This window comes from Xenopus laevis, chromosome 9_10S (assembly GCF_017654675.1).
Source record: "Xenopus laevis strain J_2021 chromosome 9_10S, Xenopus_laevis_v10.1, whole genome shotgun sequence".
Lineage (NCBI taxonomy): Eukaryota > Metazoa > Chordata > Amphibia > Anura > Pipidae > Xenopus > Xenopus laevis.
This window is the reverse complement of record NC_054388.1, coordinates 82,137,394-82,164,900: the sequence shown is the minus strand read 5'-3', so window position 1 is coordinate 82,164,900 and position 27,507 is coordinate 82,137,394. Positions and strand designations below refer to the sequence as shown.

At 37.7% G+C, this 27,507-nt stretch overlaps 1 protein-coding gene across 1 annotated transcript; it reads right to left on the bottom strand.

Moving 5' to 3' along the window:
• wdr75.S (WD repeat domain 75 S homeolog) lies at positions 1 to 27,467 on the bottom strand. The gene is made up of 21 exons (XM_041579107.1): positions 26,965 to 27,467; positions 24,987 to 25,116; positions 24,191 to 24,256; positions 23,587 to 23,677; positions 22,750 to 22,874; positions 22,385 to 22,455; positions 22,102 to 22,218; positions 21,023 to 21,111; positions 20,395 to 20,553; positions 20,035 to 20,094; positions 19,246 to 19,346; positions 15,528 to 15,709; positions 14,753 to 14,916; positions 12,843 to 13,023; positions 11,011 to 11,105; positions 6,997 to 7,092; positions 6,464 to 6,633; positions 5,840 to 5,899; positions 5,425 to 5,571; positions 3,978 to 4,069; positions 1 to 592 (listed from the first exon to the last, which is right to left on the bottom strand). The coding sequence occupies exons 1-21, from the start codon at positions 27,048 to 27,050 to the stop codon at positions 391 to 393; spliced, it is 2,484 nt and encodes an 827-aa protein (XP_041435041.1). The 5' UTR covers positions 27,051 to 27,467; the 3' UTR covers positions 1 to 390.
• Positions 27,468 to 27,507: the final 40 nt, after the last annotated feature.

Genomic DNA, 27,507 nt, shown 5'->3' with positions numbered 1-27,507 from the left:
TTAGTGATGGTAACAGTTTTAATGTTTTTCCCTTACTTTATGTATAGTAGGATCTAGTAATAAACGAGGTTATTGCTGTAGGGAGTGTGTCCATTTTGCGGCAAGACTTGCCTCTGATTCTCTGCACTACTTGTTCATCTTGACTGTTTTCTGGACAAGAACACCAACAGCTATAAAGCCAAAGCCTCACATTTAAGACTAATGCACAGAATATGGGGTGGAAAGCAGAAGAATCAGTGGTTTCTCAGTGGGCAGAAAGGCACGAGTAAAGAAACCACTGAGAGCGTCAGATAAAAACAAATGTTTTTAGGGGTATATTTGCAATGATTACAAAGCTCTGCGTTATGAAGAACAATATAAAAGCAAAGTCCAAGTTGCAATGTGACTGCCCTACAAGGAAGATATCCAGCTGTAATCAGTCCTTCGTATTCTTCTCAACTCCTTTTCTTGGAATTTAGGCAACAGGGCAGGGACATCTACTGAAAATGCTGAGGGAAATGTTTTATGGCTTTCCATTTCCTCGGTTTCATCTGAGGAGTCAACTTCTGAGTGTTCACTTTCCATTTCCTCGTCTTCTTTGGATTCCTCTGGACTGTAGTGGAAAAAAGGAACAAATAATGGAAGATATTAAATGTTAACTTCTCAAAGCTTTTGTGCATCTAAGGCAAAGTTGATCTCTTATAACTTTTCCCATTAACCAAGCTCTTTTCTCACTCTATATATTTTTTTCCCCTTCACCACCAAAAGTCCTATCCTCACTTCCTTTAACTCTCTTTCCATATTTCATTCTCTTCTATCCCCACAGGACATTCTTTTGTCCTCTAAAACCCGTGATTACTACACTTATTCCATCTCCCCCAACCTACAACCCCCTCACCCCAAGTACATAGGCTACATGTGTAATTCTATCTTATTTAAAGGCCATGGATCACTTTGACCAAAGACCCTTTTGCTTTTATCCAATGTCGTATTTACATATTACTTTTAACAGCAGCAAGCTTGGTCTAACACAGGATCCTACTGTTACCACAGAAACTGCTATTTCAATGCTGTTGAGTCACAGGTTTAGCAGACAAAAGTGTAAACATACATTTCAAAAGCCCTCTTATTCTGATTATAGCTATGCCTTTTTTTCATTTTTGGTGGGGCGTACTTGCTTAAGCAGTAGCCAAGCGGTCTAAACCCAGCCACAAGGTCTCTCCAGTCTCTCCATAGACTCTCAAATTATGATGGGACACTGCTTTATTATTGATGAGGATTTGGGTAATTTTATGGATAACAACCTGCAGGCAGTTTCACTGGTGGTTACTAAAGCGTATAAAACATGGACAACTTAAAGGAGACATATTGTGACAATGTATCAGTGCATTATACTCATTTCGATATAGAAGAACTGTGCTTAAAAAAAAGTAGGGTTTCAGGCTGATTAATTGAATATTTCTGCAAAAACCTTAATAATCCCTCCCTTCTCTTCCACTTCCTGCTCCCTGAATTCCCAGGCTGCACTGTAGGACAGGAACCAATCAGCAGCTGGCAGGATCTGATAGGGAACTGAAGCCTGTCTGTGCTTGTGTGACTGCAGGGCTGTGATTGGCTGTCCCCCTCCTACTGTACTTCTGGCAGGGACCATTAGGACACTCCCACACCTCATTTGAAACACAGACAGGGATCAGAGAACATCTATAGGGCGCTCAAATAAAGGGGCTATTTTTAAAGATATTAATTCTTAGCACCATGTAAAAGCAACACCATATATTACTTATAATTGCCTACAAAAATTAGGTTTTTTTCAATTATCCTATATGTCTCCTTTAAAAGAATGGAGTGCAGAAATGTATAGCTAAACTGGTAAGGGAATTAAATAAGAAAGATCAAAGAACAAGTGGCAGCCCCCTTAGACTGGAGGAGCTGACATTTTATTTGGAGGGCAGTAAGGTTGCAGAATACCCTGCAAGGTGATAATGGTTGATTCTATTAACGCCTTTAAAGAATAACTAAAGCTTAATAAAGAAGGGTCTTGAAATGCTTTACATTATCTTTTTAGATTCTGTACCAGCCCAAGGATAACACATCTGGGCTGCAGTCATTTACTTGAGCTTAGGTAACAGACAGGAGTATTTTTTTTGTGGTTTTATAATACAAAATGGCCCACTCTCTGCTTTGGTAATGCAGATGTGGAACTTGTAAATGAGTTGCACCTAATAGGGTTTATGAGGAGTATGATTTGCCTACAGCAAAACATTTTATTTATTGTAAGACCACATATGTGGTCTACTTGTTAATTTGTCCCTGTGGATTAAAATATGTTGGACGGATAGAACTGCATGTTAAAACAGTGTGACCCCTACATGTTGTAGAACACCATTCTGGTGATCCAACGGGCCTGTTTTTTTTTAATGGGACTTGAGTTTGATTGTTTAGTAACTGGTGGTCTTAATAGGGAACTTAAAGGGATACTGTCATGGGAAATTTTTTTTTTTTTAAAATGAATCAGTTAATAGTGCTGCTCCAGCAGAATTCTGCCATGAAATCCATTTCTCAAAAGAGCAAACAGATTTTTTTGTATTCAATTTTGAAATCTGACTTGGGGCTAGACATATTGTCAATTTCCCAGCTGCCCAAGTCATGTGACTTGTGCTCTGATAAACTTCAATCACTCTTTACTGCTGTACTGCAAGTTGGAGTGATATCAACCCCCTCCCTTTTTTTCCCCAGCAGCCAAACAAAAGAACAATGGGAAAGTAACCAGATATCAGCTCCCTAACACAAGATAACAGCTGCCTGGTAGATCTAAGAACAACACTCAATAGTAAAAACCCATGTCTCACTGAGACACATTCAGTTACATTGAGAAGGTATAAACTGCCAAAAAGCATTTCTCTCCTAAAGTGCAGGCACAAGTCACATGACCAGGGGCAGCTGGGAAATTGCCAAAATGTCTAGCCCCATGTCAGATTTCAAAATTGAATATAAAAAAAAAATCTGTTTGCTCTTTTGATAAATGGATTTCAGTGCAGAATTCTGCTGGAGCAGCACTATTAACTGATTCATTTTGAAAATTTTTTTTTTCCCATGACAGTATCCCTTTAATTTAACTGTTTTTAACTACATTACATTTTTTTTATCTTTTGGTATTGACAGGTATGCTAGGATAGCAATGTTGGAGAGCTTTGGCTCTGAGTATACACAATTTGGTTTTAGTTTTCACATTTATGTGTCACTATTGTACATGGAATACATTTACAGGGGTTGCTGGGGGTAAGTTTCTATCAACCATTTGCACTTCTATGAAAGTGTGCACTTTTATTGTTATATATCAAGTGGTTGCCAGGGTCAGGGGGTAACGGTTTGTGCTTGAAAGCCGGTGCATACGCTGACATGCCTATTCCCTGATCAAGAGGGTCAGAGCCTCATGAAACGCCCTGGAAGCCAGGAGCAGTCAGCGTCTTCTCTTTTGATATTTTTACTGCTTGTACTTTTATCCATTTTGTGGGTAGACATCTGTTTTTACTTTCTATACATCATTAGAAGTTTTAATGCACGATTGTATCTTTTTTTTTTTGCTAAACATTAATTGAATGGGATGCAATTGCTAAAACACTGAAGGATCAAATTATCTTTTGAGAAGAGACTCTTAACATTGTGTTTGTGAGTATATAGGCAGGAGGGGGAGCACTGTGTTGGCCCCTTACCTGATACACTTTACTCACATTCCCAGATAATTGGTAACAGGATTTTGAATCCTTGTAATTATACCATTGATGATACACTATGGGAGTGTTCCCTTGTGAGCTCTCTCGCTTTTTAAGCACTTTCTTGTTGGTGTGTATGAAGCTAAGAATTCTAACACTTGTTACATGTTATTAGCATTTCAGAAACAGAAACAAAACATTACAATTACAAGTTCGCATTAAATTCTAATTAGATGTACATGGAGCATTTTTGGCTACATAGAAGTCATAGATGGCAAAAAGTACCTTTGGCTTTTTTTGGAGATAAGTAAAGAGTTTACAAATACAGCGCACAATACTGATGCTGGTGGCAAAACGTGAGCTGGTGTATGAAGAACCTGAATGAAAACAGAAAATAAAATCAGCTTTTCAATTTATAGAGAGTCATACAGTGTAAAGCTTTCTGACAACAGAAGGTATTTACTTGCATTGTGCCATATACATAGCACTGTCTTAATACACAAAATTAGAGTTTAAAGGAGAACTAACCCCTAAAAATGAATGTGGTTAAAATTACATTTTATATACTGAACTTATTGCACCAGCCTAAAGTTTCAGCTTGTCAATAGCAGCAATGATCCAGGACTTCAAACTTGTCACAGGGGGTCACCATCTTGGAAAGTGTCTGTGACACTCGCATGCTCAGTTCGCTCTGAGCAGCTGTTGAGAAACTAAGCTTAGGGGTTGTCACAAATTATCAAGCAGAAAAAGAGGTTGGTCTGTAATATAAGCTGCTATTATTAGGGCTAATTATTAAATCCTGATGCTAGTTGCACTGGTTTCTGTGCTGCCATGTAGTAATTATCTGTATTAATTACGAATCAGCCTTATATTGTGCCATTTCTATTCTATGTGTACTGTATATTGTGAGTGGGTCCCTAAGCCCAGTAAGTGACAGCAGCACAGAGCATGTGCAGTGAATCAGCAGAAAAGAAGACGGGAGCTACAGGGGCATCTTTGGAGACACAGATATTCCCTGCTAAAGGGCTGTGATTGCCTTGGGCTGGTACAGAAGCCCAAAACATGACGTACAACATTTTTAGTCTACTTCTTTAGTTAAGCTTTAGTTCTCCTTTAACTCTCACATAAGGCATTATGGGCAGAGACATGTGAAAAAAGAGTCAGAAGTACAACAATGTTCAATGCTTGTAGCTTAATGGGGTTTCTGAATAATATTAAGATGAAAAAATTAATTCTGGCATATAGCACTCACCACACACTTGCAGCCAAAAATAGTGAGCTAAAGCAGACTTGTATTGACTTGATACAAAATACAAACACACTTAATTAAAGGGGCTGTTCACATTTAAATTCACTTTTAGTATGATGTAGATGGTGATATTCTCAGACAATTATTTATTTATTATATATGGTTTTTGAGTTATTTTGCAGCTCTCCAGTTTGCGATTTCAGCAATCTGGTTGCTATGGCCAAAATAACCCAGCAACCATACATTGGTATGAATAAGAGCCTGGAATATGAATAGGAGAGGTCGTAATAAAGAAATAGAGTAGCAACAACAGTGCATTTGCAGCCTTAGACAGCATTTGTTTTTTGGCCTTTTTGAAAGCTGGAAAGTCAGAAGAAGGCAAACAAATAAATGAAGTCCAATTGAAAAGTTGCTTAGAAGCAGCTATTCTATAACATACAAAAAGTAACTTAAAGGTGAACATATACCTTTAAGAACACTTACCTCTCTTATTGCAGAATCTTGATAAACTCTATGAAGGCTGGGGGGTGTTCTCACTGATTGCGCACCCAGCTTCTCTCGTTCCTCCTGCCTTTTTTTACCAAGTAGTAGGTGAAAAGGTGTGACAGGCAAACTTTCTTCCACCGCCAACTGAAGCGAAAGAGACAGAATATAAATTTTTTAGAATCGTTTACAGAGTATATATCTTGAGTCTAGTACTGGGAAACGGAAAGGTCAAGAAAAAGCAGTAAAATCAAAGGCAGAACATCACTTTTTATTACATTTTTTACAAGATGTTCTTGACTTGACAAGTGATTTAGTCGGCAGAATGTGTTTGACAGAAAAAAAAAAAAAAAAGCAATCATTTTAGGTGAAAGCTCAAACTTTATAAGCCCATAGCTGCATAAAGTATTATTACCTGTTTGCTTAAAGGTGTCAGCCTTTCTTCTGTAGATTTTGAGCTGAACGTCATCAGATCCTTAAAAGACAAAATATCACCTTGTTATTATACAGTATTCTAAATGCAAGATTACAGTGGGTGATTTCTTAATACAGGTATGGGGTCCATTACCCCAGAAACCAGTTATCCAGAAAGCTCAAAATTACAGCAAGGCTATCGCCCACAGAATCCATTATAATCAAATAATCCAGATTTTTAAAAAATGATTTCCATTTTCTCTGTAAAAATAAAACAGTCCCTTGTACGTTATCCAAAGATATAATTAATCCTTATTGAAAGCAAAACCAGCCTATTGCTTTTTATTTAATGTTTACATGATTTTCTGGTAGACTTAAGGTATGAAGATCCAAATTACAGAAAGATCAGTTATCTAGAAGACCCCAGGTCCCAAGAATTCTGGATAACAAGCCCCATACCTATACAGGTGGACACTTGAAGTCTGCAGCTTACCAAGGTTTCATAGCTTTAAAACAGTCTGAATATTTAATGTCATTAATAATATCGGTTCATAATGTTATGGCCTGAAGAACTCATGAGCAGGGTCTAGTGAAGGGATAATTCAAAATTTACAAAACAATTTACCTGGTCTTCTGTGAGGAAATAAAGTTGGGATTTGTTCAGCCATTGGTGGCTTTCTGATTTTACAAATTCTGGCATCTCCTTTGGCACAAACACAGCCCATTTGACCGCTGCCCGGCAAATATTCTTTTGTGCATAAAATGGTCTGGGCTCAGAGGGCTGAAACAGAAACACTGAAGAGAAAAAATAATTATAAATAAAAGCAGTCCAATATTCTCTACTAACTTCTTTGCATTTTAAACCCCTTGTTTCCATACACAAACATCACAGAAAGAACCATTATCTGAAAAAACAAAAAAACACACACAAGGTCCCATGCATTCAGGATAATAGGTGCCATACCGATATGTTGATTCCTGATTGCTACCCTTGAACCCCTTTGTTTAAAATTCTCTATAATAAAACATATGAATTATATATATATATATATATATATATATATATATATATACACACACACACACACACACACACACACACACACACATAATATATGAATGAAAACCTTTATAGACATTCAACTGCTTGCGACTTACAGTTTGACCTTCCTTTAGGACATGAAATCACAGCAATGTTTTCTGAAAGAGGGTCAGGTTGCAGAACTGCAGCATCTAACTGGGCTCTCCATTCCACTGAAAAAGATTTATATTCAAATATATCAACGTTTTGCTTTCGTGCGAGTTTCTGCATCTGTAAATTCTGTAAACTGCATGCTTCAACGCAACTTTATGGTATTAAATACAGGCATTTTACCAGAAATTCGGAGGAAAATAATCTTATATTGCATTCAGGAAGCTAAAAACATTCCTGTACTACAACCCACTACATTCATGTTCAGACACGCACAATTATTTTGTATTTGACAATGCCATTTTCAGGGGTGCTATGGTATGCAAAATGACGTCAATTGGAATTCTCGTCCGCCGTCTATCCAAAAACCTTTGGTCTATTTTCACTAGGGATGCACAGAATCCACTATTTGGGATTCGGCCGAATCCCCGAATCCTTGGTGAAAGATTCTGCCGAATACCGAACTGAATCCGAATCGGAAAAGGAAAGGAAAAAGTGGGAAAAAAATTCCTCTTTTGTGAAGAAAATCACGTTATTTCCCTACATGCCCCTAATTAACATATTCAAATTAGTATTCGGATCGGCTACGAACAAGGATTCGGCCGAATCCTGCTGAAAAAGGCAGAATCCTGGCCAAATCCCAAACCGAATCCTGGATTCGGTGCATCCCTAATTTTCACATCACATCCAGGTTTTCTGGACTGCCTTTGACCTTGGCTTAGCAGAATTCCAACATTTTAACATTTGAAACCCAATGTTAAATAGACAAACAACTTGCTCAGTGACCAGTTTCTGGTATCACGGTTTGATATAAAGATTATGCAAAAGAATGCCCAGCACTCTCAGACAAGATAGCTTTCATGCCAAACATGCAAGAAACTACTACAGTAGAATTAGTCAGGCTGCAAGATACAATTGCATTTGCTTTGATAATTCAGTTAGGAATCAGCATCTTCACTAAAAAGAGAATGTGAATCAAAGATAACAATAGTTATATAAACGAAGATAAAAAAAAAGAATAGACTCCAGTAGAGACAGCAGCAATTGTACCAGGTAATTATTGTAGTAACCAAAAGCAACAATTTAGGTCTGGCTATGGCCTAAGTACCAGACCTTTGCCTGACCCTTCCCATGATTGGCGATGGGGTCACGCACAGACAGACCTACACATTTGCTGATCTCAGAAGAGCATGGTACTCCCCACCCTGATGGATTTAGCCACACGAATCTGGTGGTGGGAACATAGTTTTACCAAACATAACCTTTACATTGCATCAGTTTATATTTATAATCACAATGGCCTTTAGAATATGATAGCATATTGTATTCTACACTAACACTGCAGAGCACTGGTGTCAATAATCCCTCACACTAAAGAAGTTGTAGGCAGTACAAAAATAACAGAAGGACCTCTATATTGTGCCTGTTCAGAAAAGCAGAGAATCAACGGGAAGACGAAAAAAAAATTAAATGGCAGCAGGCTGCAGTTTAAAAACTAGAATAATTTTGGTGTACCGCTTTGTTTTGAATTTACTGCACTATAACAATTGAAAATCCCCACTGCTGCTCCACAAACATAAGAATATGGCTAGTTTACCTTTCTATTTTGCTTTTCAGTGTGCTCCCCAGATTTTGGGGTTTTCCCCCACTGCCAGATTATGATGTCAGTGCACTGAGTGCCAAGAAAAACTTTTATACAAAACCAAATACAGCGGTGCAGTCCTATTAAATTAGTAAAAACTGTCATTTTAAAGTATGAGAGGATGTGGAAGAACAAATACATTTATATCCATAATGGGTCATTATTTCCCACCTGGCCATCTCCTTGCTGTACCTTCAACAAGTTCTATGCAGAATCCAATAAAAAATAAAATATAAAACCAAACAGAGCACTCTGGTCTACTTTTCCATCCACACCTTTCCTTCGTCTGTGTTTTCCTCCCTTTCAAAGGCTCCCAATAATAACAGTTTCTCTGTTTCAAGTGGGGAGGCTGTTGGCAGATTAGGTATGGGTTTGGGGAAAATATACATAAATATGAAGGCAAGTTGGAGTTCATTAAGTGAGTGGTTAGTATACCTTTCCATTTTGCCATTATTTTTGCAGGATTACTGAGCATCACCTTGTTGTACCTCCAATAAGTTTGAACTTCTAACAGGAAACTGCTGTGGTATCCAATAAATAACCATCACATCTGGAAGTGAAAACCTGATTTCTGAGAGAACACTGTTATACTTTTCTAAAATGTCCACACCTTTCCTTCATCCGGCTTTACCTCCCTTTCAGAGGTTCCCAACAATAACAAAGCCTACTTATTTCATGTGGAAAGGCTGTTAGCAGGTTAGGGTAAATATGAAGGCAAGCTGGAGTTGCCTACTTTGCCATAACTAGCAGAGAAAATGCACATGATTACTTTGGATGCAGATGAAGGGAACTAAAAAAAGCAGACAACATAAGTAACTACAAAAAAAAAAAAACAGTGAAATCTAATAGTTTTCAATTCTGGCAGGAAAAAACATTAAATCCAGCACCAAGATCGTGTATATGCAAGCTTGTTACAAATGTGTACACTGCAAAGCACAAATCTACAAAATTAGAGGTAAGGGCAGCACGACTGAAAACGTTGGCTACGCCGCCTTTTAAGAAAGCAAACAAGTACTCCATTAACAAAAACAGCAGTTTTACAATTATTGTGTACTACAGAAAGTTTCAGAAATGCCAGACTAATAGGAATATTTGCCAAAACAACCAACTCTTTCAAGGAAACCCACACTGCCACAATCCAGAAGGGAAGCCTACTGTAAGGTGATGAGGGAGGCTTAAGATTGGCCTTTGGAAAGGTTAAGCATGGCTTTTTTTTTTTTTGACAAAAATGACTGTTCAGATTATATTGCTTCATAAAGTCATGTAAGTGTTCTGCAGTAACTTGTGTTATTCAAAGGTTGAGATTACACTAGTACAGCTGCTTCACACATTAAAACAATATATTCATAAACGGTAATATAAGAAAATATAGTAAACATTTTAAGTTAATCATAAGAGTGCATCTAAAGGATCTGTAACATCAAAAAATCAGGTGCTGTTCATCTAGCACCTGTTATTGGCACTATTTTTTATTTTAACAAGAAAAATAAAAGGAAACCCTAAAACATTTTACCAGTATGCTCAGCATATTAGACTCAGATGCTACGGAGCTAGAAAGCACCAGCTAATCTTATATACATTAACATCTATTGATTTCAAACTTTGAATTAAACTTGGTCAGAGGCAACTGGTTTCCCATAGAACTACAGCCAATATATCAGTAGGAATAACAATTTAACTAGTATGCTAAAACAGTTTGTGTATGTTTACTGCATACTGTGCGGAGAACTAAACCTCGCTCCAAAAGAGAGTCCCCATGTATGTGTATGTTTATTGAATGCTGTGCACTTGGAGAACTAAACTACCCTCCAAAATAAAGCCCCCATCTAATAGCCCCATTCGTCCCCTCCACTATTTGGAAAAGTGTCCCAGACCTCTCCATGCAGAGTAGCTCGGCAGAGCTCACAGGCGCCATCTTTGGTATCTTCGGATCCTCTATTTCCCTTCAGCTGTTTATGGAGTTTTCCGATGTATGCGCAGTAGGTGCATATACCAAACAGCTCCAACTGTGCATGCGTGAAAAAATGTAGTGCAGGCAGAATGAACATATCCAAAGATACCGTGAGCTCCACTTTGCTACTCTGCACTTTTCTAAATAGTAGACTATGCAGGGAGGAAGTGTGGAGGGTGTGAATGAGGCTATTAGATGGGGACTCTCTTTAGGAGGAGGGGTTTAGTTCTCCTTTAAAAAGCTCACAGCATGCAATAAACATTCAAAAGGGGAGCTTTCTATTTTGCTTGACAGTAAAAGGCAACTATCATGGGTACCAGGAGAGTCTCTGGCCAATAATTAAGAAAGGATATACTTATCAAAAGAGAAACAAATAATATTTCTTACATGAGCATGTAAGCAGGTTCCAGCAGCATATAAAGCCATCATTTGTGGAAGCAACAAGATACTTAGAGCAACTCTTTCTTCCAAAGCATAGGTTCCTGCCAATCAAAGCAAAAAGGAATTTCAATCTTCATCCAACAATGAACAACACATAACGGACATATAGCACTAGTATAGCAGCTAAAATAGGCAATTGTGCAATCACAGCCTTTATACATGTTGGTTGTTTGATGGGATTGTTGCTTTACAAGTTTTACAATTTTACTTAATTAAAGCACAGTGTGCCTTCATAAAACATACAGTAACTCCAAAAAAAAACCAAAAAAAAAAAACACACTTTCTAGGTTTTATTTGTTATTGCTTTTTTAACCCTGGTTGCCAACTCGAAATTGTTCAGATTTAAAACTGATCCGGACACCGAAGAAGAAGCCAGCCAGGCGAAACGCGTAAGCGAAAAGGACCACGCTAACCTTTTGCAGGAGTAACCGATCCAGAGAGACGTCTGTATCTTCCGAGGGACGCCAAGGAGACACAGCGACTTTCGCGGGACTTTTACCAATCCTTTTGCAGTTTTACCGATCGTGTTTGTGAGTGTATTTTTATTCTATTAAACTGTTTTAAAGTGATCCCTGCACATGCCCCTCTCTATTTTTATCCCTCTTACAACAACCTGGATAGCAGAAAAAGAGTGGAAACAGCGCGAACAGGACCTATCAGACGCTCTCCCTTAACTCACATTTGGTGAGTGAGCTGCACAACCGGTTGTACCGGAATTGTGGCAAAGTATTCTATGTTACCTTTCCTCTAATCCATAGAGTGTGGATCTTAAAACGAGAAAAATCTAAGGGGAAGTTGAACCCACACTAAATATTCTTTAATCACATTAATATTCACCTACTGCACAATTGAATGTGTTTTAAGTAACGAATAATACTGCATTCACTATCACTTGGAGAGAAATCGTTGGTATCTATTAATTCACTGAACTATTCACTTTTTCACTCTTTTTAATTTTTTAATTTTATTTTTATTTTTTATTCTTTTTTTGTTATTTTTCATCCATAATTTCACAACTTTCACTTTTTTGGGCTCTCTTCTTCTAAGTTAAATAAAAGAACACTATTATCACTGTTAATAATCACGGTGGGTGTTAACAATTTTTTAAAAAAACAAACAAAAAATTTTTTTTAAAAAATACTATACTATATTTTATTCTTTCTGTTAAATCCCCCTCCTCAATGAATTTTTGAGGATTCTAGCACTTTATTTTCTGTACTTAGAAATATTTGCTTACAGCATTTCTGACCTACAGCAAAACTGTTAACAGGCAGAGTAATAAAAGGCAGTAGGCCCAGGTGTTGGCACCCATCAGCATTTACTGCTCACCTGTTTAAAATAAACATTTTATTGGTTGCTATGGGTTACTGCAACTGGGGAAACAGGTCACTTGCCTTTTCTCACACACTGGCCATATTTAAAATGCACAATCAATAAGAAATTGCTTTTTTTTTTTTACTTAGAAATCCATTTAGAAGACTTATGACACACACAACGCTTCTGGGACTTTTACCCCTTCCTTAAATTCAGGGATCGTAACGAACATCAACCCTATTATAACATAAATATTACAGCCTTTTTTGTATAGGCTGCAGAGGGAGGGTCAATTTCAGATGTTTTAATGACACATTTTTAGGTGAAGGAAAAGCCCTAAGCTACACGGTGACATTAGCCCATGAGTTTCTTTGCCCTTAATAGAAAAACAGGTACATGGACATAGTTATTGTGTCCTGTGGTGTCTGCATTAGTTTTAAACAGGATAAGAGACAGTTGCCTACCTTATTTTTCCAGGTGGCTGGCAGAATGTTTGTTTGAGATCCCATGTGTTAGACTCCCAAACAGTGATGATCTCATCAAAGCTAACTGCCAATAGAGAACCATCCTCAGAAAAACAGCAATTTGTGGCTTGGTTTTTGTGGTAGCTGCCAACAAAATCACAGCACCAGCTGCTACTTTGCTCTGTACAAATAAAATAAAAATGTGGTTAGTTTTTTCATAGCTAGGAATGAACAATGTTTCCCCTAAGCCAGTGGTTGACAGACTTTCACTAAAACCTCCTGGAAGCCAACTTTGGGTCAGGGCCCCTTAGCAAACAACAGGAAAATATGGGTGAATAAATCATTCAGCCACAGTTCCAGTAATATATAGGGCAGGAAAAAGTTCTCAACCCAAATATCACCTTAACTGACGCTCAAACTGGGCTGCCAGGTGCATTTATCTGTAGGCATTTTCCAAAAATCTTATGCCTAACTAGAATACAGGCTGAAGCACCTCCTTCTTGTTTTAGTGAAGCCAGCCACAAAGATTATTCTTCAAGTACTTAAATAATATAATCAGAGGAGTCTACTTTTAAATGCAATATTTACTGTGTTAATAACAAGGGTTAATCAGCGCAGCATAAATGTAACCCTATAAGGGCATAATGACTCTCTGACAGTCACATGCACATCCGAAAGCAATGATTTGCGCATGACTCCAGACTAATTGGAATTGACTATATACAGACAAAACCATGGCAAAATATGCATCTGGATAGTATTTTAAACCTCTTTACTTCACCAATAATAATAGGCATTGAGCCATTTTGGGGACATTAAAACATGTTTTATTTAATATCTGGGAAAAGCAAGCAAAACCAGGAATAGGCATCCATTTGCAAATTGGTGGGACCAAAAAAACAAGGTAAAATACAGGCAAACAAAGTCGGAGGACTTTATAAAAAAAAAAAAAAAAAAAAAAAAAACAAAACTTAGATTTCACTGTCATTCAGGAATGGCTGCCATGGAATTTTGCAACTAAACAGACAGCATATTTTTTTTTTTATATACTGTATTTTTTATTAGAGATGCACTGAATCCACTATTTTGAATTCGGCCAAATCCCTGAATCCTTTGCAAAAGATTCGGCCGAATACCGAACCAAATTCTAATTTGGGGTGGGAATGGGAACACTTACTTCCTTGTTTTGTGACAAAATGTCACACAATTTCCCTCCCTGCCCCTAATTTGCATATGCAAATCAGGATTTAGTTCGGCCAGGCAGAATGATTCGGCCGAATCCTGCTTAAAAAGGCAGAATCCCGAACTGAATCCTGGATTCGGTGAATACCTAATTTTTATTGTATAGTATTATATAGTACCAATAGTGCTTTACAAGACAAACAGCAGCACCATTTATTATAAACAGTGCGAACTAACACAAAAGTGCTAGGAATTTCAATACACAGAATGAGGTCCCTGCCCCGAAGACATTATAATCAGTCATGCATGGAATTCATGACTCAGCTGAACCCACCTATATGTTACATTTAGGGCATAGATCATTGATCTCTAGGTGAAATATTACATTTTAGGAACTTGCTCAAGGGCATCAGTCCACATTTCCTCATCCATGAGTGGGATGTTGCTCTGCCACTTTGCACTCACTATAGCCAAGGTTTAGTGTTGGTTTGCCACAATATAAAAAAGAACCAAGAGAGTTACTTGCCAAGGTCTCGGCTATAAAAATACACCACTAAGGCAGTTTCAATGAGTTCTAGTGGCCTTGTAGGAAACACTGTTTGGAAAGCATGCCTGAACAGAAGAGAAGAAGAATGAGCACCACACTCATTCTTCTTCTCTTCTGTGGTGGTGGAGGTGAGGATTTAGACCATTTTGATAAAGTTGTGATCTTATAGGTGATAACTTACTGTATATGTCATAGTTATTATTCAGTATCCAGACTTTAAATAGGGCATCTTTCCCAGTTGTTACCAATGTTGGAGCCTCTTTCTCTGAACTGCCCTCATCCCGAAAGCATAAAGATGTGATATGATCTTCATGTGGTCTGCTAATTATGGTGTTCAGGATAAAACTTTTAAAAAACAAAAGCAAAATCTAGGTAAGCAATAATAAATTAATAAGTATGTTCTTACAAAATGTATAAATAAGCATTCCTGAAAGGATCGTACCAGGTACATAGACTACCTCCACTGTGACTGAGGGTGTTTTTGTTTTACTAAATCCATTTTAGCTTAACAACCTGCTGCAAATTCCTCTCCTAGCCTACAAGTAACCAATTTGAACTGCCTGTTCTAATGAATGTCCCTCCCCAAGTTCAGGAATCTTCAGATACTCTTCTTCCACCCATCCATCTCATATATGGAGGGAGCTAGCAAGAATGCCTAGACAAATTACTAGGCAGGCTGGATAATCCTTGAACTAAGGGTTCCAAATGCCATGCACTTCCCTTATCCAAGGATGTCAGCGACAATGCGGCATCTAATTCCTTAGTCCTTATATATTTAAATATTCAAAATCCACAGCCTTTGACACATCCATGTTTTTAGACACTGTATCCCTTTCCACAGGAATCCCTTGATAAAAATTCAGTCCCATATTCAGGACTCCTCAGTATTGCGATTGCCTAAGATTGCCCCTACCAGGTCTCAGATGCATCCAAAAACAAACAAAACAAGTAGTTACCTCTGGGACTTGTCCTGGTACTCCCAGAGTTTCATCTGAATCTCAAGGTCTACTGAATCTTCTCCCCCTTGTAACTCTTCCACTGTTGCTAACCATCTTCCTGTGCTGCTGAATGCAGCTTTTACCAAATCCATGTACTGCAGCCCTGCCTGATGGATGAACTCTTGTTGCACTATGTCAAGCTGGAGACAAAGACCAAAAAAAAAAAAAAAAAAAAAAAAAAAAAATGAATATCTTTACAATTGATTTATTCAAAAGATGTTGAAAACATCATCATTTGAAATTAATGTAGTAGGGGGGACAAGTCAAGTTCAAAACTTAAAGGGGAACTCTACAAAAACATAACTTAAGCTTTTTGAAAAGTAAACATAATTTCAAACAACTTTTGCAATATACATCATTTAAAAAATATGCAGACTTTTCATGATTTTTAATGGTTTCTGATATTTCCCTAAGCCTAGCCCCCTGCTGATCTGTCTGACTACTCTTACTTTGTATTAACAGCCATCTGTCCTCAACCTGCATCCTCCAAACCCCACAATTCCCTGCACATGTGATTTCAATAAGGAACAGAACATTACAATGCATTTTGGGTTATGTAGTTCCTGCATGTTGTCTGTAAGCTGTGGGGAAGTTGTTACAATTTGTAACATCAGTGTTTAGTCCCTCCTTCCCTGCCAGGATTTCAAATGATGCAGAAAGAGAAGAACTGCTAAAGGGGACCAGTCACACATAACAATTGTACAAAACCCTATTTTATCACATTAGTCAAGCAAAATGTACTTAACTTACACTATATAAATTTGAATTTTGTTTCCTTCAGTCTGGGAACTCATAATTATAGCAAGCAGGCAGGAGCCATTTTGTGGACACTTATTAAGACAAGCTTTGCATCATCTCAGAATCTTGTTTGTGCACCAGAATGGGGGACCCAATGTCCATCCCCATGCACTGGCTACACAATTAAATGGTGAACTGGGGAATGTGTGGAGAGCAGTGACATCTAGGAAGTGCTGAATGGAAAGTTAAAGTAATTATCTGCCTGCCTCTATGCCCAAGGCATGTTTGGAAGCCAGAGTACCCCTTTAAAGGGGGCCAGGATAAGGAACCAACATTATAAATATGGCAGAATACAGCAGATACATATACAGTAGACTTTCACAAAGGACTACTTGTCAGACCGGAAAAAGCTGCAAGATTCAATGGGCAGTCTTTAATTTTAAGTATTATTTTTACCCAATTAAAAGGAAAATGTACCTCTTTTTTTAAAGTAGCTCATTCAGCTAGCTAAACTGCCAGGAAAATATTTTGCCCTTATACAAACATAATGGATTCTACAAATTAAAATGAGACCATGTTACTCTAATGAAAGGGGTGTTACAGATAGTGGCCAAAAATATTATAAGACTACAATTTTATTGTTTACTTTTAATTGCTTATCTTTCTATTCATGCTATCTACAAATCATCTGAAACCACTGCTTGGTTGATTCAATAAACTGAACCATAACGCAACGTCCAAACTGGAGAGTTGAACAAAAATATATATAATTCTAAAGGTGAACAAAATATTGTTAGAATATTACCGTCTACTTCATATTAAACATTAATTTAAAGGGGAACTATCCCTTTAAGGGTGCTTTTGTTCAAGCTGAGTGGATCAGTGTCCGCAGCAGTCCACCAAATGATATGTTCAAGCAGCCATTCTTTGCTTGACAGTGACTTAATTTGCAATAAAACAAACTTTTAATAATTCATTACACACACCTACACAGTTTGAAAGCCTACAATGACTCAATCCTGCTTTGCGTGGTGGATTATATAGTACTGGTGCATACACTTAGGAGCTGATGCCTGGTTTAAAGAGCAGCAGAACAGCCACTGAAGTTAATCTACATTGCAGTAATACTATTATGCATACTACTTCATTCTTATAAATCACTTGTTCTGATGTCAGAATGTACCAGTTATAGCTTGAAGCAGGTATGTCAAACGCAAATACACATTCATTTTCATGAATTGTTCTGACTTTTTCATCCGATTTTCACGATTTTTTTGTAGTTTACACCCAAACACTCTGGGGAAGTGCCAGAAACACAGAATTTTCAGATTCTGACTTTTCCATCATCAGGGTTTAATAAATTCCGAAAAATTTGCGTTGTTTTTTTTTTTTTTTTTTTAAAAGTCAGATTTTATGAAAAAAAAAAAAATCACAAATGTTTTGTGATTTTTGCATTCGGAGTTTAGTAAATGACCCCCTAGGTGTCTCATCTTGGATACAAGTTCATCTATGTCTGGGGTCAGGCTCTGAGCTTTCAGGGAGAGGTGTAACGCTAGCTCCACAGGTAAGATGCTCATACACAAGTTGTGGAACAGGGACAGCCGTGCCTTTGATTGACGTTGTGTCGCACTAGCAGTGCATTGTGGGACTTACAGTTCTAATAGTGTGGACTCCCTGTTCAGCTTGTCACAAGCAGCTTGTGTGCCAGCAGTTTACACTGTGAGGCAATATACTGGCGGTCCAGATCTAATAATAATTATAAATTATCATGCGGGCCAAAGATAATCCCTTCATGGGCCGGTCCTGGCTTGAGTTTGACACATGAGGCTTAAAGTGTCAGGCACTTGTACTGCCAGCTCCGCTATGGACAAAGCTATCTCTGTGCACCTGTATAAACAATACTGCTACCTCTGTGTGGTCTAAATGGATACCTGGCTCTATCGAAGGACAATGCAGTTGAGGCCACTCTCTTATGGCGATCTCTCCTTCTTCCACACCTAACACTCCACTAGCAATGGTGGTGTGCTTGTATTCCTCTCCCCCCCCCCCACCCATTTTGCTGTTTTTAATCCAACACTTAACCTCCCTCATTTCAGTTTCTTTCTGGTAAGGTGTATGCAATTTAGACTTTTCATCCACTCTCTGATTGTGTCCTTGAGCCTCTCACACAATTCCAATTAAGATAACCCTTTAGCAAAAAAAGTACAGATTACCAACACTCGCACTGTTGGCTTATCTGCTCTACTAGCTTACCCTCACTGGGATCTTCCTCTGATCCGGATTCTTTGGTCAATCCCTATTTACTCATTCTATCCTCTATTACTAACCCCCATGCCCTGCCTCTCTCCAACCACATCACAATTATGTCCATAACCTCCAGCCCTGAAATAAAAGTCATAACTGCAAAAGCAGACTTCTTCCACTATACAGCTAATGTCATACCTCAATTCTGCCCTCTCCCACTCTAAGCAAGATTACTAGTATACACACAGATTTAATAAACTCAATCCATGACACTGGTTAGCTATATTCAACAACCGTCTACATCCCTGACAGATTGAATCACTCACATTTCTATAGTCAAGAGGACTTTGCAGATTTCTTCAAATGTAAAATAGATTCTATACATAATTTTCTACCCCCTACAGACACCAATAATTTTATTTTCTTAAAGAAGAACTAGAAAAAGAAACAACCATTTCTTTTATCAATGGTACTATTATGCTCACGACCCAATCCCTCCAACAAAACATCCCTTTTCACTGTACAAAACAGTACACAACCAGTAACCTGAATAAATAATTGATACGTAACAAGATATTTGCTTTTTTCAAGCAGAGAGTAAAAAAAATTAAAAAAATAAATCACAGGGGAGAATCACATTTTTAATTATAAATAAATGGCATGTTCTGCTGCAGTCAGTTGGCCAATAACTTACATTGTAGAGGTGCCTGTCATTATGCAAGGAATAAAATTGGAGATGACCTGGTTTGCCATTGCTTCTCGGATCTACAATTAGGCCAGTCCTTACCACAGTTCCTAAAGTCACAAACAGTTAAAATGAATATCATGATGTTGGTTGCTTTTTCATTTGAAAACACTTAAAAACAATTTACTAACATAGTAGGTAATCGGCACCACTGAAGTTACCCAAAGAACCCAAGCAAAAATTCTTTATAGTTACAAAATTAAAGCTAGGATTATATTTGCTGCTCCAGAGAATTTTGGTGCACTTGATTAATGAACATGCCATCTCTGCAGACAACTGTTTGTTTGAATGCGACAATTATGTCATACTATCATACTTTGTATGAACACAAGAAAAATTACACTCAAGGAGTACAGGTGTAAACATTTCTAATGGTAAGCACAGCAAACATTCCGCCTTCCTTTGAAGTCTTTATGGCAGTGAACGGACATTTTCGTACAATTGACCAGGTGTCCACAAAAACATGTGAATGTAAAGTAGAGAGAAATCTGAACATTTTACTATAGCGTGCATGCACAAGCCCAAACCACAGATACCTGGCATGTTAAGTAAAATGGGACCATGACACTCATGGCCAGCTTTACAAAAAAGTGCACAGGTCTGAGAAACAATTGACTAATTTATTTCAATGGGAGGGGGGATAATCTTTTGGCACAGCCTAGTAAAAATTGGCTTTCTTGTCCTTTAAAACTTTACATGTATAAAAAAAAAAAAAAAAAAAAAGAATGATGAACATACCTTTAAGTAAGCCCTGGATTATGCCTGAAACCTTTAAACTGGTATCAATGATTGAGATTTCTGCATATGGAACATAAAACTTGTATTATTCATTTCTAATTTTTGATAAAATTGTCTAGAACTTATAATTTAAACAATAATCAAATCACATTGTTTAAAACCAAAGTGTAAATGCAATAACCTACAGGAATTTCACACACAGATGACTAAAGCGGACCATGCTTGAATACTGCGGTTTGACATAAAATAAGACTGTGATATTAAATGTAATGAAATTAACAGAATTGTTAAAAAAAGGTAATTATAATAGTTTCCCTTTAAAGAAATTAGGGTAGAGAAGAGCAATTAGTCTGATCTTACTGTTATCTGTATGAGATGTGCAGTAAAAAGTTCCATGGGGAGAAACAGCAATGTGTTCAATAGCAGCTCCTAAACGGGGTAGGAATTCCTTCTTCTCTTCTGAGCCATAAGGCCACTGCACGAGCACCGATTCAACACCCCCACTTAAAAGTTTAGTGCCTACATCAGGGGACACAGAAAACTATAACCATGTACTCGTAACAGTAATAAATTACAAACACATTAAAATGCAGTTGCCTACTGGTAAACACAATTATGAAAGCCAATAGCTTCCTCGGAAAAAATCACCGATCAAAAAAAAAAAAAAAAGATCCATTAGCAGCCTTTCCCTTTAATACTAAAGCAGTTTACCAGCCTGTGGAGATTAAATATCAGATATTCCTCTAGTTGCTTTTTTTGGTCAATATTAAGGTAAGTTTGGTGAGAGTTGGACAGCAGTGACTTAATCTGTATGGAATTGCTGCCTGTGAAGACAATACAGCAGCCCTATGCTCCAAAGATTACAACACAACTAAAAATATTGCAGACACATTAGATGCCCTTTAATACATATGTGACCACAGGAATTAAGTTAAACTTAAAAAAACGCTCATTTTTAATGAACACAGAAAAAATAAATAGAGGAGACCTTGAGCAGAAAAGGCCAAATCCATAACAGAATCATGATGCCAGTGCAGAGAAGAATAGGTATATTCTTGTTTATGGTTGAAATTTCTCCTAGCCAGAAAAAACAAGAGAAAAGCAAATTATGGATTATCATTAAATCAACTGAAGCCAAGCTGTTTACATTGTTATGATAACATTGCAAATCACTATTCTGTACTCCACTGAAAGCTTTAGTAGGATTCAGGGGCAGATCTACAGGAAGCAGAAGAGGCACGTGCTTAGGGTGCAAATTTGGGGGGAGTGGCAGGCATGTAACTTCTGTGAACAAAAGAAATAGGGGTGCACAGCGGAGAAGAAAGGCTCACATATAGGCTACATTTGCAGGACTAAAGGAAGCCATAAATGTGACAATTACGATCTTTTCTGTGACTACTGGTCGCAGGAAAGATTGTTTTCGATACAGATGTGATAGAGAAACAATAGAATTCAACCTGTAGATTCAGCGCTAAGTGTGCTATGTTTGGGTGCCTTCAAAGGCACCCGATAAAAAATTTTTCAGACAGCCCAATCGACGAGCCGACCAATATCTCCAGCCACACACACCACGTATCATAGGAAACAAAAGTTTCGTAAGTTATTATTGGTGCATCTATGGCCACCTTTACGATAAATGCTGATGAGTATGCTAATAAATGTTCACATGCAATGTACCGGTAACCGGATCCAGCAGCTTATTACCTGCACACCGAGGAAAAGGTCATTTGCCTCATATGCCCTTTTAAAATCCCACTTGTGAGCAGTATTTTAATGAATACAATTTGTAAAATATTTTTATAGCCTACACTTGGTGCCCGACATTTGTTCTTTTGTTTACCATACATTTAGTAGCTGTGGGCCTTGTGCCTCAGGTGCCTTGGATATTTACAAAAAAAAAAAAAAAACACCCGTATATACAGGGTATAATGCCATAAACTGTCTGATTTTAAAATACTGGGAGATGATCAAACTTTGGCAGCAGATAAATATTAATCCACTCAATCTTTAAATGTAGATACCTACTCATATTACGAGGTTTCTGAAGATTTTTGCACCAATACCTACCAGAGTCGTATTCTGCCATCCATGTGACCAGTTGCTATACAGTCCTCTGTCGGATGACAAGCCACAACAGTAAAAATATTATTAGCTCCCTTCTTGGATGTGGCCTTTAAAGACAACCTGGAAAACAAAGGGCAGAGGCGTATATATATATATATATATATATATATATATATATATATATATATATATATATATATATATATATATATATATATCTTCCCAGAAATGTCTTTTGAAAAATGGAACGCAAATGTATATACATATGTACACATATATAGCTCACCGATAAATCTTTTTTGTTTTGAAGTAGTAGATGGAGAGATGTACTCCTTTGACTGAGGCAACATATAGACACTGCATGAAAAAAAGACATTGCTTAGAAAAGTGTGTTTGTTTGCACTCATATGTCTTCCAAATAAGATTATCATACAGTATGAAAAGAATCAAGTGATAGGCCTGGATAGGGCCTATTATGATCATATTGATGGCCCAAGGGGTCATATTATATACAACAAATGGGTTTTTTAACTGTTATTTGTTGCTGTGACTTGACTAAATATTTGCCTTTATGATTCTCCATACGACATTTGTCTAGAAGATAATATAATTTTGGGAGAGTAAAAACTTTCTTCAATAAAGTACACTCACTTGTCTTCCTACTGCTGTGCATTTAGGAAAATGGCTGACATCGTCAAATATCACAGAGATTTCCTTAGCCTCACATTCTTGGCTTGTTGACTTGGGTAGTTTCACAGAAACCAGCTGTGACTTGGCTGCAGAATAAATAGAAATATGTTATAGCTTTCGACTGACTTTAGAGAGCAACTGCATCAATTTTGACAAAATGTCCACAATGGTGTCAAGTGTGACTCATCCGAATGAACACAACACCACTGAAAGTCTGGGAAAAAAGCCATTACTGTGTGTAAAAAAACATGGGCATTGCATTAAAAAAGTGCAATTTGTACACCATGGGTGCAAAGGTAAGTGATTGTTTATTGCCTTTTTAACATCCATTCTTTTTAAATCATTTAAGTTTTACTTTGCTGCTTTGCAATTGGCCCGAATGATTAATGACCCTGCAATGCACTTAACTCACAGTGTACATCTCTGAAGTCTTTATAGCACTAAGGGTAAATCATCCACTTTCTTCAGCATGCATTTTGACCTGCTCCATGTGCCCTTGCCCTAAGGCTGGGGTTGTCTGTGCTATCCTCCAGTGCAGTCACAACATAGTGTGCGCTGTACAACAATTAGCAGATTGGGTGTGAAAGAACCACCCTGGACCTTGTAACCAGTTACCATCAAGCCATTAGAACTTTAGATCTGTGTTCATTCATTTCATCCAGAAAACCCTACACGAACTGTCAGTAAAATCGCTCTGAAAAGTCAACTAATGTTGAAAAGAGAGGTTGTGATTGCATGATAACAAGGGAAGAAAAACTTCAAGCACAACAAATATAGCTTGTAAGATATGTAACTTACCTCTGGAGTTATCTCTCAAAGTCACAGCAAAAACCAATTCATCCGTAGCAGAAGCATATAATGAAATAAATTTGAATCCTACTAAAAAAGTCTGTAATTTAAAAAGAAAATGAATAATTTGTATCAAGTGCAGGGTGAGATAGTAGATGAATTGCTTATTATGTAGAAAAGGCAATCTTCAGCTTATAGTTGTAAAATAATCAGCAAATGCCATTGTGTTCTGCTAAACTGAAAATGTGTTTATTAGTATGTCTCCTATAACCCAGATTCTGGATGTTCACAATTACAGGGCAATGACTCAGATTTCTTTTTTCTTTGGCAGGGCACCCATCACAAGCCCTCTCTTTTTACTGGCCTGGATGTGAATGACAGGGACTGATGGGGAAAAAGGGGAATGAGTTATAATTATCACTCTCTTGGGGCAGCTTACTACTGGGGAAACATCCCCAAACAAGAGGGTCTAGGCAGCTGGAAGGAAGATATATTGCCAATGGTTGCAATAGTGGTGTAGGTGCTTAAAATATTTGCATATTGTGTTGGGGTGTAGCAGTGGTTACAGCAGTCAACTCAACATCAGCTGGAAGACAGACATATCTTACAGTACCTTTATTAAAATGCCATCAATGAAATCCCAAAGTTTAATAGTGCCATCCAATGAACAGGAATAAAGCTGAAAAACACCAGCAGATATTGTAAACAAAAATACACCATATATTGAATAGAACTGCTGCATAGACAGACAGACAGTTACAGGTTTCTAATCATTTGTGAAAATAAGGAAAGTTGGTTAGTGATGTGATGGAATACTAAATAATCATCCTTGGTCTGCTAAAATTGTTCCATCTAGTTAAACAGGATTTACTGCCGCTATGCACTGCAGAGTCAAGCCAATAGGAGAAACTGCACACCCCACAAGGCCAAAACAGCGTGTCCTGGTGCCTGGTGGTAGAGGAATCGGCAACCTCCAGAAAAACTCACCTTCGATTTATTCCTATGGTATTTTTAAAAGCAAATTTCTCAAATAGGGAACTCTTTCACCCATTTACAAATATACTTCAAAAATACCATAGGCGTGAATACAACATGTGTATTTTGTGTGAGGCCTTATCAGCATATATATGATATTGAACAGGCACAACATGCCATTAAAGGAACAGTAACACCAATTTCTGAAGCAAACACAGCAGTTTTACCAGTGCAGGGCAACACTGCATTATATTTTGACATTACTGCTCCTTTAAGGTCGATTGAAAGGGACACTCATAGGTCTTCTTGTATTATATGGCCAAAGTCTAACTTTTATGTTTGGTGGCTGTATCTTTATCACCATATAATTGTTTATTAAAAATGTGCATCTTTTCAGAGTTCTTTTACACCAGTAGAGTATTTTGTAAGCCTACCTGGAGGTGGTTCTTTGGATTAAGTTCAATGCCAGTGACCAGATTATGGTGACCCTGCAAAGCATGTATGCATTCTTCAGTTGCTGTACTATAAACTTTAATAAAGTCACCAGAAACACACATGAGGTACCTGTGAGAAGAAAGAAAGAAAACAACATTCAACAGAAAAATAGTTGCAAAATATCAAAGGGGATGAAAGAAAATGTAATTCTAAACAGCATTTTAATATATAGTGTTTTAATAATGTTGCTTATAAATGTAATTGTAATTAAAGTAAGCAGAATGTCTGCCTTTTTCTGCATTGCTGGTTGTGACTGCCACTAACCACAATGCTTTGCAGGCTTCTTCACAGGTCAGATAATTGGGTGGCTTCTGCCTACATTGTTTCAACAGCTAGAGAAAGCAATTCAGAGAATAGCAAACAACTGAAATTCTGCTATAGCAACATCATACATTTATAAAAAACCTTCTCTGAGTGTACACAATCAGATGGCATACACCCTTGTGTATTTAGAGACCTTAGTTTAATTTTGTAGTTGTTGTTTACTATGTATAAAAACAAACTATATAATAGATAATGAACGGTCTAATGCTTTATTTACTAGTAGGTTCTTCAGAGACAAGGGCATGCATTTTGATTACAAGAAAGGAGGTTCCATGGAACCTTGTTACTGGTGTTCCCTTTCTGTGCCTAACTAGCCATGTTTTCTTTTTGTAACAAAATATTCCTAAAACTCCAATCTCCATGTTTGTCATTTTAACCAGATGCATTTGTGCTGGCCACTCCTATATGTTTCAGGCTCTATGCTTCTTATTTGAACCAGTGAGATAGGGAAAGTTGAGGAGCACCCTCTAATGTCACTCTACTGCTTCTATTTTTAATGCAGGAATACAACAAGGCAGCACTGATTTCAGACCTGATTAATAGATTGGTTGGTTTATGCAGAACAATAAGACATGGGTCAGGTGATATGGTTATCCATTAAAGTATTGCAGGGATCTTTATGAGCAGTACCCACCCTATGGCTTTAAATCCCTACCCTGATTTATTTCCTAGTAATTGGGTGAAAGCCCTTGCATCCATTTACTAATTTACACATTTGTATCATTGGTCCATGGGCTTATGACTAATTTCTGCCACACTTTAATATAGTGTTTGTAAAGGGGTGGTCATTTCTCTTTGGCGTGTTGAACCAGGTGAAATCTCCATTGAGCCTGGAATCAACAAGGCCCTAGTAAATCTGTTCTGCCATAAGGTACAACCCCTTTAATGAAGTGAAGCCCCCTGAACAAGGCTTTAGTCAGTGACAGTTTATTTCATGTAATAACACTCTAGGAAACCGAGACGGATAAGTGTTAGTTAGAAAGAGCAGCCTGTGCTCCAAAAATGATTGATAACAGGAGGGAGCAGCGCCCCCCTAGACTCTCCTTGCCTAAATGAATAGAACGCAGTACCGTGTAGGGAACCAGGCTTTGATTATTCTCCGTGATCCATTTCTACTGTACGGGATCCAAAGCACATGAGGCACAGACAACCTAGTTGGTGACCAATAAACTTCCCTAGCTGTCTCTGTTTTAGGACTGTCCTGATAGTTACCATTTACATTTTCATTGCCTCTTTGGAGCTCATGAGCCAGTTCTGTTTTGTTTGCTCCAAGAACCTTCTGTCAGTTTTATTTAAGTGAGCTGTAGTTCCACTAAACTGCCCCTTCATTCCTTCCACTAAGCATAGCCCAACCCTGTGTTTTAGTTCAATGTAACCGATGCTCTCTCTCAACACAAGGTTTAACCTAAACAAAAAGGTTTTCCAGTCTATGGTCTTAGATTTTTTTAATGATAAGAATTAAGTCGCATTAAAAGTGCTGTTAAACTCGGCTCAAACGCTTTCCTGGACTCTGTTCACACCAAAAGGTGAGCAACACATGACAGAATATTAACTCAGAAGGTGGAGTAAATAACTTGTCATCTTTCAACTTACTTGCCATCTGCAGAGAACACAGCCCGTCTGTAATCAAGTTTACTTCCCCCGGAACGAACCACGCGAATCTGACACTGGGACACCATGATGTTCCCCTATGTGATTCCACCCTCCTCCGTGTATCCCCAGTACAGCACACGTGGGGAAACAGCGTAGCCGGAACCGCCGACCTACCATAGAGAAAGATATGCGCGGTGCAGAGCGTCCAACTTGGTGGTATGGAAGAATTCCGCCATGTTTGTTTCTGGACAATGAAAAAAAAAAACTTTTCCCGGCGGCATAGTTTCCAAAATGAAGAAAATATGTAGTAGTTTAAAAAAAAAAAAGTATTGGATATCACTCTTAACCGATAAAGCATTAGCTATTAAATAAGGATGTATATATATCGGAGGAACACACAGACTATAACTCTTTCCACTACAAAAGCGGCTTGTATTATATTTTAAACGCACGATTATCTTAAACTTTACAAACAATCATGAGATGCACCTATTTTGTGGTATGATTTTTCCATTAAACCCCAAAATGAGAGGGGGGGGCCTT